The sequence below is a fragment of the Bubalus bubalis genome, chromosome 24, assembly GCF_019923935.1.
Source record: "Bubalus bubalis isolate 160015118507 breed Murrah chromosome 24, NDDB_SH_1, whole genome shotgun sequence".
Classification (NCBI taxonomy): Eukaryota; Metazoa; Chordata; class Mammalia; order Artiodactyla; family Bovidae; genus Bubalus; species Bubalus bubalis.
The window spans coordinates 16,324,860-16,338,552 of NC_059180.1; the positions used below are offsets into that span (position 1 = coordinate 16,324,860).

Sequence of the window (13,693 nt, forward strand, 5' to 3'; positions counted from 1 at the left end):
AGTGTGAACCTGTCAGGGAGGAGGGGGGTGATCACAGAACTAGCGTCCTTTCCACTGACATCTTCTGAATTGGAAAGACGGATGGACAAAAATGGTGACGAAGACCTTAACAAAGGCCATCTGGTGAGCTGATGCTAATTCGGCTAGAGCTGGGGGGGAGATGGGGACTAAGACTGGCTAGGCCAAGACTTTGTGTTTCAGGAATATCAAGTGATCCAAGCCAATCAGCTAAAGTCAGTTCTGGAAATTTTACTGCAAATCTCAGAGCAAAAACATGCCCCTGCAAGAGTTGCTAGGCTATTAGGACTTAAGTTTGGAGCTATAGAAATCTATTTTGCCACTAAGAGAGGCATGGGGAGAGCTCAGTCTAGAGGTGAACCACAGGTTCCTGATATCTTTTGGCCCTTTTATTCAGCTGTTCCTGAATAAACTTGATCCATTCTTTTCAATGGCTTGAGTCCAAAGAGTCCCTTATTGCTTAGGCCAGTGGAGCTGGGTCAATGAGAGATCTGAGTGACTAGGATCTCATCGTGCTCATGATTTCAACTGCCCTCTACTACACCTTAATACCGTCTCAATTTCTGTATTTGGCCTTGATGTCTCTCCTGAGCTCCAGACTGTGTCCAACTGTCTCCTGACGTCCCACAAACACGCCCAAAACTGACCTCATTATTCCTACCGCCCCCACTTCCATTTCCCAAGCTCAGAGATGGAATCTCCTGGAACATCCAGTACTTTCGTCAAAGAAACCACCAAGGTCGTAAGTTCAGGCTCCGCCTCCTCTCAGGGCCTCACCAAGGTCACCCGCATCTTCCCTCCCCCAGCTCCTTGGGGGCGGTGTCCTCGAACCCCTCAGCGGCCCAGGACGGCGCTCTAGGCTGCGGCGGGCCCTTCAAACAGCCTTCCCAACTCGCTGGTTTCCGGTACCTGGCTCCTCTAGCCTCCGTCAGGCCCCCGAGACTATACTCCACTCAAGTCCCTTCTCTATGGTTGACAGCTCCCCTTTGTCCCGACTTTCCTCCAGGAGGATGCTCTGGTAGGACCCAACCCCTTCCTATGGCTGTTCCTGCCGATCCTGGTAGGCGCAACTGGAGAAGTCACTGAGCCCTCCTAGACTCACATACTCTCTGCTCTGGAAGGGCTGCACGGAGTGGGAGGATGGCGGAAGTGAGTGTGAAGGTGCCCTTCCTTCTCCCTGCTCTTCTCTATGGTCGCTTCCTACGGTGACGGGAAAAAGGGGGTCCCGGCGCCTGCGCAGAACCGGGCTGGGAGCTAGTCGCGGAGGGGGGGTGGGGCAGGAGCGGGAGCTGCCGCCGCCGCCGGAGCTAACCGCGGGGACCGAGATGCAGGTGGGACCGGAACCGGAACCCCCCTCTTCAAGTCCCTCTTCCCTCTCCGCGACCCGGCCCCGGCGCTTGCGAGGAGCCCTGGGTGGGGGCGGGCGTGGGGGGCGGGGGCTAGAGGCAGGAGGGGCGCTCGGCCCCGGAGAGTGCAGCAGAGAGGGCTGCTTCCTTGGGGGCTGCGGCCCCGGGGAATGGGCGGGTAGAGGGTGTCCGGGGAGGAGGGTCGGGTCGGAGTGGATTGACCACCGGGTCCGGAGGGTCCGAGCCAGGAGCGGAGCCTGCACCCTCCACCACCCGCCCTTCGGGAAATATCAGAACTGAGCCAAGAGGCAGGTGCAGTGGGAAAACGTATCTGAGTCCCGCTTGACGAAAGAGAAACTGACTCACCAGCTTACGGCCCGCAGGGTCAGCGGGCCTGAAGGGGGGCTGGGTCTGCCTGTGGTGCAGAGGGTTGGGTGGGCCGGTGTGAGCTGAGGTGGCCTCTGCCTGGAGATTGGGCTCTGCTGTGTCTACACCTCTTGGCTCGGTTCCCCCGTGCTCCATGACTCTTTCATCTCCTGGCGTCTTCTCGTTGGTTTGGAATTGCCCCTATGGTTGGAGCCATCTGACTGTGTAGGGTCCAAGCCAAAGAGAAAGGGGAGGGGGCGCTAACCTGGGTCTGAACAGGAGTCTGGGGTTTGGGGAGATTTGCCTGAACTGCCTTCCCACTCTTCTTGGTGCCAGTCATCTTCAAGTATAACATGGGGGAGGAACCCTAACAGAAGAGCCATGGGTTTGTAAATTCCCTGTCCAGCTTTGCCACTTGCTAGTTGTAAGACCTTGGGAAGGCTCTTCCTTTTGCTGATTTCTCTTTGAGAAAATCAGAACCCCATAAAGATAGTAATAATGACTGTCATTTGTTGTGTGCTTACTTTGTGTCAAGCCGGGACACGTCCTGTTTAATTCTCCCAACAGTTCTAGGGGTTAGGGATCATTAGTTCTGTTTTATAAATACGAAAACCAAAGCTGAGAGAGGACGTGTAATTTGTTCAAGATCACCCAGCTAATAAGTGGCAGTGATGGAATTTCATCCTAAGTCTAACTCCAGAACCTATGGCCTTAACCACCAAGCTAACCAGCCTTTAGGGCACACTCCTCTGTGAGAGAAGAGGAAGGTGGGAAACCCAAGGCCCCAGCTCCCTGTTTTGTTTTACTTTGTGGCCAGCAAAGACTCACCCAGACCCAGCCCACACTGCTGCTGCCTCTGGGCCCCAGGCTGGAGGGCCACCCAAGAAGTGGGCTCTGGCCGTTCCAAGCCTTCCAAGTACAGTCTTGGTTACTGGGCCCTGGGGTTGGCTTTCATCGGTCTGTCCTTAATGAGCAACCTCCGTCCTCAGTGATGGACCGTGGGAGGCAGGGTCTCTTAAGCTCTGCAGGCCTGGCTCCCTTGCAACCTGGGGCAGTGAGGGGCAGTGAGGGGCAGTGACTTGAGACTGGCACAGTCAGTGCCTGGGGACGAGGACTATGCGGTGGGAAAGACAGGAGACTTGGAGTTCTGAAATTTTCTGAGCTCCGGGTTCCTCTTCTGTTACAGAGGTTGTTAAAACCTCTCGCAGGGAAAGGTAAGAACGGCAACTGGGAAGCAGGTGATAAATATCAAAGGATCATTTTAGAGAAGGGAGGGAACGTGGAACAGATTCCTGTTTAGAGGAAGGCGCTGTCCAGCCGTCCATCACACCTGGAGCTGAAGCCAGGGAATGTGGATTGGGGAGGCAGCAGGGGGAGGGGTGCAGGCTAGACATTGGAGTAGGGGGGCGGTTGATTGGCTGGGGCTTGTGGGGCTCAAGGACCTGGGGAAGGGCAGGGAGGCAGTGTGGTGTGTGTTCCAGTTGCACTCTAAGAAGTCTAGACCAGAGGAGGGGGTCTGGCCCCGTCCCACCTCAGCAGTGACTCCATATATGTGCCTCTTCCTTCTGCAGCTGCTGCCGCTCACCCCGTGTCTTCTGGCCGCTTCTCTCTTTGCCGCCCCTCCCCACAGGCTCCCCCTCTCCACCTCCTGGGGGCCATCATGAATGGTGCCCCTTCCCCAGAGGATGGGGCCTCGCCCTCCCCTCCCCCGTTGCCCCCGCCGCCTCCCCCGAGTTGGCGGGAGTTCTGCGAGTCTCACGCCCGGGCAGCCGCCCTGGATTTTGCCCGCCGTTTTCGCCTCTACCTGGCCTCTCACCCCCAGTACGCGGGGCCAGGGGCCGAGGCCGCCTTCTCCCGCCGTTTTGCCGAGCTCTTCCTGCAGCACTTTGAAGCGGAGGTGGCCCGGGCCTCTGGCTCCCTGTCGCCACCCCTCCTGGCTCCTCTGAGTCCTGGTGTGGAGGTCCCGCCACACGACCTGTCCCTTGAGAGCTGCAGGGCGGGCGGGCCCCTGGCTGTGCTGGGCCCTTCTCGCTCATCTGAGGACCTGGCCGGCCCCCTCCCTTCCTCGGTCTCTTCCTCTTCTACAACCTCCTCGAAGCCGAAGCTCAAGAAGCGCTTCTCTCTCCGCTCAGTGGGTCGCTCGGTCCGCGGTTCAGTCCGCGGCATCCTGCAGTGGCGGGGGACCGTTGACCCACCCTCTCCAGCGGGGCCCCTAGAGACGGCTTCGGGGCCCCCGGCATTAGGTGGGAACAGCAACTCCAACTCCTCTGGCGGGGCTGGGACTGTCAGCAGGGGACTGGTCAGTGACGGGACGTCCCCCGGGGACAGATGGACTCACCGTTTTGAGAGGCTGAGACTCAGTCGGGGAGGGGGGGCCTTGAAGGATGGTGCAGGCGTGGTGCAGCGGGAAGAGCTGCTGAGTTTCATGGGGGCTGAAGAGGCTGCCCCTGACCCCTCCGGAGTGGGCCGGGGAGGAGGGGCAGCGGGGCCTACCTCAGGGGGAGGGGGGCAGCCTCAGTGGCAGAAGTGTCGCTTGCTGCTTCGAAGTGAAGGAGAAGGAGGAGGAAGTCGGCTAGAGTTCTTCGTACCCCCCAAGGTGAGGCCCAGTGGAGGTGGGGTGGCTGGGAGCAAGGGGTTGAGCAACCAGGGTGGTGGCTTGGCCCAAATACCAAGCTATGCTTATTTGTTTTGTTGTTTGTTTGTTTTTTTAAATAATTTGTATTTATTTATTTGGCTGTGCTGGGTCTTCGTTGCTGCGTGGACTTTTCTCTAGTTGCAGCAAATGGGGGCTACTTTCGTGGTTTGCAGGCTTCTCACCGCGGTGGCTTTTCTCGTTGCGGAGCATGTGGCTCTCGAGCGCTCCGGCTTCCATAGTGTCAGCTCGCGGGCTCTATAGAGCACAGACTCAGTAGTTGTGGCGCACAGGCTTAGTTGTCCCGCAGCACGTGAGGTCTTCCCGGACTAGGGATCAAACCTGTGTCTCCTGCACTGGCAGGCAGATTCTTTACCACTGAGCCACCTGGGAGGGCCTGGGATTTTTAAAGCTAGCTCCTGACTCTGGGTTAGTCGCTGTGGGCACGACAGAGAAAGCAGTGTTACTTGTCTAACTCCCTTTGGGTGTGGAAGGAAGGCCGAATCTCTGGAGGGAGGGGAACGATTGTCTCCGCACCAACAGTCTGGGTCTTGTTCTTTCTCGCGACCTAGGCGTCTCGGCCTCGACTGAGCATTCCCTGCTCCACCATCACCGACGTGCGGACGACTACAGCCCTGGAGATGCCTGACCGGGAGAACACCTTTGTGGTTAAGGTAGGAGGCCTGGGCTCCCTGCCCTCTTGGAGCACTCACGTTAGAGAGAAAGTTCTTTTCGGACATTGAAGCAAGGGATACACATGCAAGGAAGGGCACAGATGCCAGGTGCCTTGAGAATGTGTCCCCAGGGCGGCGGCTTTTCTGGGAGGGGGGTGAGCAGGAGGATGTCCTTGCTCCTGTTAGGGGTGCATTAGGGCCTTGAGACCTGGACGTGGCCTGTGGGCCTCCTCTCGTCCCCATAGGTGGAAGGCCCCTCGGAGTACATCCTGGAGACAGCTGATGCGCTACATGTGAAGGCCTGGGTGTCTGACATCCAAGAATGCCTGAGCCCGGGGTGAGGAGCCCAACTTCTGTCACTGAGAGGCCCAGGGGTGGGGGTGGGGGGCAGCTGTCTGCCTCTCTGCGGTGACTTGTCCTCCTAGCACCGTTTTCCCTGTCTCTGCAGACCCTACCCTGCTACCAGTCCCCGCCCCATGACCCTCCCCCTGGCCCCTGGGACCTCCTTCCTGACAAGGGAGAACACAGACAGCCTGGAGCCGCCCTGCCTGAACCACTCGGAGAGTCTGCCCAGCCAGGGCCTGCTGCTGGGACCCAGTGAGAGCAGCGACCGCCTTTCGCAGGGTAAGGGTGGGACCTCAGAGAGCCGAGGACCCTGGGACCTGCCATGCAAGCCCCCCAGCCGGGAGGCCCGGGCCCTGGCCCTCTCTCCAGGCTCCGCTGTGCACCTCAACTGCCACCCACCAAACATTTGCCTTTTGTCCCGAACAGGCCCAGCCACGGTTTACCAGTTAGAACCGTCATCATCACTGCCCCGACCCAAGCCCCAAGCCAGCCCTTCTCCAGCGTTCTGTCCCCGCCCCGTCACCTTCTCCATAAGCCTTGTGCTGGCCACCACTCTGGCCGGAGATAATGGTTCTCTTCTCAAGCTCGCAGAATGCTGTGTACATCTTTGTTGTGTTCTTACTCTGATCTCCATGTATATGTTGATGGTACTAGGATTTCTTTTGAGTCCCAACTTTTAAACACACGTATGCTGCCCGCACACATAAATACAAAAAGACGTGTCTACCTGGCCCCAGCTCACCTTTCTGGACTCCACTACACTCTTCTGATCCTCCATTCCGAGCTCCAGTTTCACTGTGCCTTGCACACAGCCTGAATAAAGAAATGTACTAAAGAATTTAGGGGCCAGAATGGGCTTTACCAGGTCTTCAGTTCTGATCGCCTCATTTCTCAGGCAGCTAAGAGCAGAGAGGAGAAATGGCTTTTCTGAGGTCATTCGAGGATCACTGACAAAGACAAAGGCTATGCCAGCTTGTCCCTGAGCCGCAGCGCCCTGCACCCCGCATATTCCTGTTCTCTGAGCACTGATATGTAGGACGCGCCTGTAGGCTCCTGCCTGCTGCTCAGCAGACACTCAGGAACTCCTAGTACATCCTCGACCCTGTGCTAGGCTCTGGGCAGGATGAGGAGCTCAGAGCTGCCCTGTGGGCTCACAGTCTAGCTGAGTTGACATCCCTCCTAAAAAGCAGGGCTTCGACCTGGTGAGCCTGAACAGCACCAGCAGGAGGCCTTGGGAACTTGGGAGGAAGAGAATCAGGGAACGTGGGCTAGATGAGGAATTCCACACAGGGGAGGAGAAAAGAACATGGTTTGGAGAAAGGAGATGGTGCGAGCCAAGACCTGAGATGGGGAGAGCCCTGGACATCTGAAAAAGTTAGGTGGGATAATTGGGCTAAATCAGAAGACACAGGAATACAGGATAACATGAAGATCAGGTTGGTTAGGTTGACAGAATTCACAGGAGAATCTTTGATGCCACTGAGAGTTGAGGGCTTTGTCCTGTAGACAAAGTACCTATTTTTAATGTGAAAATACTTGAGGGGTTCTACCCCCCAATTCTGCAACTATAGAGTTGCTGTAATTTCAACTGTTGACTCAGAAGAGATGTGGGCACATTTGGATTCTAAGACCTTGTTGGAATCATTGCAGCCCTTTCAGCAGTGTATGAAGCATAAGTTAGGAGCCACTGATGAGAACCATCAGGCTCAGTGCCTGAAGAAGGAGCCAGCATTTCAGCCAGCTGATGCCAGTGCCCACAGGGTAGCCTGGCCGCTGGGGAAGTGGGTCCGGCAGACCAGTCCTCCCAAAAAGAAGCTTCAAGTTCTCAGTTTTGCTCTCCGCTTTTTCTTCCAGGGGCCTACGGAGGCCTGTCAGACCGCCCCTCAGCATCCATCTCCCCCAGTTCCACCTCCATCGCTGCCTCCCATTTTGACTCAATGGAACTGCTTCCCCCAGAGTTGCCCCCCCGGATCCCCATTGAAGAGGGACCCCCAGCAGGGACCGTTCATCCCCTCGCAGCCCCTTACCCACCCCTGGACACTCCGGAAACAGCCACAGGTACCAGAGGTGTGAGTGTGTGTCTGCTTCCAGGCCTGGTGCCCAGCTGCCTGAAACTCTTGTCTTGGGATCCTCAGGGGTCTGACCTGGGGGGCTTGGGAGTGACCCATGAGGGAAGAGCAAGGCTTCTCTTTGGGATCGGGATGGCTTCCCTGACACCTGGTTTCCTTCCCTCTTTCCTGAAGGGTCCTTACTGTTCCAAGGAGAGCCAGAGGGAGGCGAGGGGGACCAGCCCCTCTCAGGGTATCCTTGGTTCCACGGGATGCTCTCTCGACTCAAGGCCGCCCAGCTAGTGCTGGCTGGAGGCACTGGCTCCCATGGGGTTTTCCTGGTACGTCAGAGTGAGACGAGGCGAGGTGAATATGTCCTCACTTTCAACTTCCAGGGCAAGGCCAAGGTGAGTGCCTGAGGAGGAGGCTCCATTGCAGGCAGCGGGTCGAGTGGGGGAGTGCTGCCATCAGGGGAGGAGGGTTCTATGACTGGTAGGGCTCAGGCTCCTGTTTCATCCCGCTCGTCCCACCCTCAGCACCTGCGTCTGTCGCTGAATGAGGAAGGTCAGTGCCGGGTCCAGCACCTGTGGTTCCAGTCCATCTTTGATATGCTCGAGCATTTCCGGATGCACCCCATCCCCCTGGAGTCTGGAGGCTCCAGTGACGTTGTCCTTGTCAGCTATGTCGTGTCCTCCCAGCGACAGCAGGGTGAGCAGAGCAGGTCTGCAGGGGAGGAGGTGCCCGTGCACCCAAGAAGTGAGGAGGTGTGTGTGCCAGCGAGACGGGGTGGGGGGCCTGAGGAGGAGAGCGGGGGCAGAGGAGATGCCTGTGTGTTGGGTCTCTCGGGGGAAAGGAGCCCATGGGGACGTAGGAAGGCAGCAGGCTCCATGCTGGAGCCGGGAGGAGGTGGAGAGCTGGGTTTCGCGCATTCCCATTCCATCGGCCCGTCTGTTCCATCGTCTGTCTGTCTCCTAGACGCGTCCTCCCTGGCCTTGTCTTTGCCCTCCATCACAGCCTTGCCTTGGGCCTGCCCTTCTTGGGGGTGCTCGGTCTGATCCCCCTCCCTCCTCCCTTGATGTCTGATGTCCCTGTCTGATCTCTCCCTTTTCCCCACCCCCAATGTCCCATCTGTCCCCACGTTGCCCCTCCCCTACCCCCCCAGGCCGGGAGCAGGCCGGGAGCCATGCAGGGGTGTGCGAGGGAGATCGATGCTACCCCGATGCCTCCTCCACCCTCATGCCCTTCGGAGCGAGTGACTGTGTGTAAGTGTGGTCTTCCTCTCACCGCCGCCCATGATCCATCTTCCATGGATGGGGGGATTGCTCAGGAGACGGGATCCGGGGGAGATAGCACATGGCTCCGGGGAGGGGATGAGCGAAGGGGAGGCTGCTCCAAGACCTTGCCTCCCTCCACCATCAGTCTGTCTTCTTACCGTTCCTATCCAGAACCGAGCACCTCCCATGACCCACCCCAGCCCCCTGAACCCCCTTCATGGACAGATCCCCCACATCCTGGGGCAGAAGAGGCGTCGGGGGCGCCAGAAGTGGCGGCAGCAGCAGCCGCAGCAGCCAAAGAGAGGCAAGAGAAAGAGAAAGCGGGCAGTGGAGGGATCCAGGAAGAGCTGGTCCCCGTGGTTGAGCTGGTCCCCGTGGTTGAATTGGAAGAGGCCGTAGCCCCAGGCACGGAGGCCCAGGGAGGTGCTGGATCTGCTGGGGCGCCGGGGGTGACCCTGATGGTGCAGCTCCAGCAGTTACCACTAGGGGGCGACGGAGAAGAAGGGGGCCATCCCAGAGCCATAAATAACCAGTACTCCTTTGTGTGAGACACCCTACCCCACCCTCTCTCTTCTTGCTCCCCAGCCCACAGTTGGTGAGATTGGGGCTGGGCCGAGACACAGAGGAGCGGTGGGAATCCCCTCCCCACATGCTTCCTGACCCTTGACGGCCAAGGGCATGTATGTTGGTACAAAAAGTTTCAAAAGCCCTAACTCCCCAGTTCATACACTACAGGTGCCCCATCCCCTGGGCAGGGGATTCAGGCTCCATTACCTCCCTACGGGGCTCTTATGGCCAGCCCCATCCCTGGGGGCCATTTCCCCATTAACCACCCCTCAGCCCAAGGAAGGGTTGAGGGGGAAGGGCTGTCAGTTATATTAAGGTGGTTGTTCTTGTTGTTTTAAACAAAATGGAGAAGCATAACTAAATAAAAAGGTTTATCTCAGTTCCATTGTGATGGCTGTGGCCAGTGTTTTCAGTGGGGGCTGGGACAGGCTGGTCAGGAAGGTAGCCCACTCAATGTTGCCAACTTCAGAGCTGAGAGGCCAGAGGTATGGGTCAGCTTGAGTCCCTGTTGCTCCCAGACCTGAGCTTTTGGCCCATTGCTCCCCGGGGGGCTGTCCTGTTTCTTGAGGGTTAAGTGTGGAGCCAAATGGTGCTTCTCGGGGTCTCCAGCCAAGTTTGCTTGATGGGACAGGACCGTGAACAGCAGGATCGATGATCTCCAATCAGTTCAGACCTTCCTGCTCTGAATTCTTCAGTTAAGGCTTCTTACCCTGGGGAGAAAGCAGGCCAGGAGAGATTGTGAGGGGCTGGTCTAGGGGCACGGTGGCTGTGTTGGGAGAGATTGAATGTGGCCACCGCAGCCTAGCTGCAGAGAGCCCCAGGGGCAGGCTGACCCGCCTCTCTTCTCAGAGCCAAGCTGGAAAGCTGAAGGCTGGATGATAAAGAGCTCTGGCTTCACTCTTGCCTTTGCTTCTCATTTGCGGTGTGTCCTGGGCAAGGTGTAACCTCTCTAGGCCTCAGTAGCCTCATCGGTAAAATGGGAAGGTTCATCTAGGTTGAAGCCGCTGACATGATATACTTGGCCTGGATGATGTTTCCATTGGAATTTCACATAAAAGTTCAGATCACTGGTTCCTCCCCAAAGTCAGAAGATCCAGCCTCATGTGGTACCCACCTTCCACATCTGCTCCATGCCCACCAGCCCACTTTACTCACAGGAGGCGCCTAGCTGGGCCTGTGAGTGTTTGAATTTGTGACATCTCCCTCTTCTCCCTGTACCCCTCCCTCCATAGCACCCAGGCTCTGCTCTCTGGACTGAATTGCGGCTGTGCCCTCCTCCAACTGAGGGCACCCCTGGGCTTCCCAGCTCTGCAGGTGCCAACAAGGAGGAGCTGGGTTCTGAAGAATCCCACCTGTTCTGTTGGCCCTCTCCCACCTCCATCTGGCTGGGCCCCTTCCCATTCTGCCTCCCACTTCCCCTCCCGGGCAGTGTGGAGGCTCCACGCTCACGCCCCTCAGCCTCTGCCCCCACCTCCAGGAGGCCCTACCCATGCTCATGACCTTGCTATTCTGGGCCTTGCGTCCTGTTGGGAGATGGACAGGAGACAGCTGGGCCCACAGGCCACCCAGCCTGGGGGCTCGCTGGGGGAAGCTCTCCTGGTTTGGTCTCATCCCCGGGGCTCCCCCAAACCTGGGCCTCGGGAGCCTGGGGATAGAATTGGCCTTGTAGAGGGAGGGGGATGGATTGGGGATCTGGATGCTGTGTTCTCAGAGTGAGGTGGCGAGAGAAGGCTGTGGCGCCCCAGGGTAAGCAGGAGCTCATCGTCTCCTAATCTAGCAGCAACTGGTGCTGCGAGGCTCCCCCTCCCCCCCACCCCAACCCTACCAGCCTTCAGGGCCTCGCCTTCTGAAGGTGGGTAGGCGAAGGGTACCAGGACCCCCTCATTCCCCCTCCCCCACCCCCCAAGATGTGCATGTCTTGGCTGGAGGAGCCTAAGAGACTGTTTCCCTCTAAGCCTGTCTACAGATGTTTCGGCCGAAGTTCCGAACTGATGGGGAATGGCCAGGCTGTGCCTCAGTGGTCCCTCAGAAGTCCACTGCTCCCATTCTCAGCTCCAGCCCTCAGGATGGGATGAACACCTTCCAACTCTGGGCCTGGAGACCCTGGCATAGTGGTGTGTGTGTGTGTGCACGCGGGGGGTGCTCCAAAAGAGCATGCGCCTCCATCCCAGCTCACACCCAGCCTCCCTGACGGTGATCCTTTTGCAGCTCTTGGCTGGTGGCTTTCCCTTCCTGGCTGCCATTTCCCCTCTGGGAAGTTGGGGGAGGCAGAAATGAATCACCTTAAAGGGCCTCGTTGGCAGCGGTGCCCTGCAAAGCCTGCGTCCTTCCCTCAGCCTCATGGTCTGAGGCCCTTGAAGCCACAATCTGTCCAGTCTTCTCCCCCTTCTCCTTGTTTGGGCATTCCTGTTGCTTTAAGACAGTGCCCCTGTCACTCCTTCAGGTGGTGGCGGGGACAGGCCAGCCAGCACCGAAAGGCTTGATACTGGCCTAAGAAGGTGGGTGCTCGCCCAGGTGGGGGTGCCTGGCGATGTGACCCCCAACACGCATACCCCCTTGTCTGAGCCCCCCAAACTCCCCCAGGTCACCGCAGGATTCTGCTTCAGGGAGGGTTATTGGACCCATGAAATGGGGGAGGCAAGGAGCACCGTGTCCTTAAGTCACCCGAGAGGCCACCCTCACCCCAAGTGCAGGCAGAAGAAAGGATGAGCTGGTGGGGGGAGCTAGATCCTGCAGTGCCATCCACCCCTGCTGGCCTACCCACCCCCAAAAGTGGGGCTCCCCTTTCCTTTGCCCCACTGTCTGCTTGGGAACTTGGGCGCCAGACAGGGAAGCAACCGTGAGAAGCCTTGCAGCGGTCCATGTGCCTCACTGTGCACGTAGGGAACTGAGCCCCAGACAGAAGGACTTGAGGCCAGGGCTGCTTCCACGAGGCTGCTGCTTCACCTCACTGACCTCGCACCATTCTCTCACGGAACCTTCCTCGCCTCTGCCCCCGTTTCCTCCCCTGCCCACGCCCCACGCCACCCTCTGTCTGCTCCTCCCGCCGCTGCCCTAGTACTGACCAACAGACGCCCCTATCCCAGAGCAGGGGTGGGGGTGGGGGGTTCGGAGCAGCTGCTTCTCTGAGGAAGCTGACACCGAGGCCAGCCGCTCAGCAACAACTTGTGGCTTTGCACCCAGCTCTGGGCCCCCACCCACCTGGCTGCCGCCTGCCAGCTCCCTGCTGTCCGTTTTCCCCACTGCTCCTCAGACTTCCCTCTGACCCTGGAAGCCTGGTCTCTAGTCCCCCAGCTCTGTCTGTCCTTATTTCCCCTAGACCTGTCCCCATCAATCTGCCTGCGTCCATTCCCTGCATCTGGAGCCTCTGCTTCCCCAGCCCCTGCCTTTGATGCCCCTTCCCTCACGCCTCTGCCCACGGGGTATGCCCAGCGCCTGAGCACACAGTTCCATCTTCACTCCCCTTGAGCACAGCTCCTTCGGGGCCAGGGTGGGGTGCAGACCACATGCCATCCAGGGTCTGCCATGTAAATCCTGTGGATTGAAGAGAACACAGCGTGGGATGAGGTGACCCTCATTCCATGACTTGGGGTGACCCCTGCCCCCATTCTGAAACTTTGATCCCTCTCTGTCTGCCATCAGCACATTCTGTAGGCTCTTGGGTTTCCCGGCTGCCTGGGTATCCCATTTTCTTGGGGGGGGGATTCCCTCTCAAGGATGGGGGGGCCTTGAAGGCTCTGTTCCCAGAGGCTGAGTTAGAGCCATGGTGGGGGGGCGGTTTAGGGGAGAGACAAGCAGTCCTGGCTCTGCTCACCAGGGCCTGGACACTAAATCCCTTGTTGATGGCTGCAGCAACCCCTCCCTAGGGTAGGGTTACCATCTTCTGCCCTGTCCCCTTGACCCTCTCCCCTCCCTGCTTCCCCTTGTCCCTCTAGAGCCACTTCCTCTTGCCCCCAAAGGATGTTCTCCCCCTTTTCAGCCCCGAGGGCTGGGTATCTCTGCTGCCATTTCAACAAACTCAGTAAGGAAGGATGAGGCTGCAGCAGTAGTAGGTTCAGGGGGGATGAGATGGGAAGGGGGTTCGAGGAAACGGAATAGAGAGAAGGGGGCTGAAGGGAAGAACTGGAAGGGGTGACTCTGGAATAAGAAATTCAGTGCAGCTCAAGAAGTTGGGGCAATTGGGGAAGGGCTCAGCAGCAGAAGACAGAAATTGAGGTCTCTCCCTGCCCCCCTTCCCTAGGGCTGGGGCCACCTTAGCTTCCCTCATGAGTGACATCTCAGGCTGCAGCCCCACTGTTCCCCCTCGTCAGCAGAAATATCTCTCTCTTCTGACCCCTCCTGCTAGAGTCCCGGCCAGCCAATCCCTGGTCTGAGGGAGGGGGGAGCCTGGCCCCCCCCACTCCCTCATAAGGACCAGCTGGGG

The 13,693-nt window shown here is 58.3% G+C and overlaps 1 protein-coding gene across 6 annotated transcripts; it reads left to right on the forward strand.

Moving 5' to 3' along the window:
* Positions 1 to 1,026: 1,026 nt before the first annotated feature.
* On the forward strand, positions 1,027 to 9,649 carry SH2B1 (SH2B adaptor protein 1). Of its 6 annotated transcripts, none has more exons than XM_044935724.1 (10): positions 1,027 to 1,167; positions 3,302 to 4,326; positions 4,935 to 5,036; positions 5,282 to 5,373; positions 5,485 to 5,660; positions 7,236 to 7,439; positions 7,625 to 7,836; positions 7,966 to 8,193; positions 8,592 to 8,691; positions 8,875 to 9,065. In XM_044935724.1, coding segments are annotated over exons 2-10 (2,052 nt in total). In that variant the 5' UTR covers positions 1,027 to 1,167; positions 3,302 to 3,390; the 3' UTR covers positions 8,877 to 9,065. The 6 variants fall into 6 exon arrangements, with proteins under 6 accessions (XP_044791659.1, XP_044791658.1, XP_044791660.1 ...); XM_044935723.1 differs by lacking the exon at positions 1,027 to 1,167 and adding an exon at positions 1,211 to 1,349; XM_044935725.2 differs by lacking the exon at positions 1,027 to 1,167 and adding an exon at positions 1,433 to 2,944.
* The last annotated feature ends 4,044 nt before the right edge of the window (positions 9,650 to 13,693 follow it).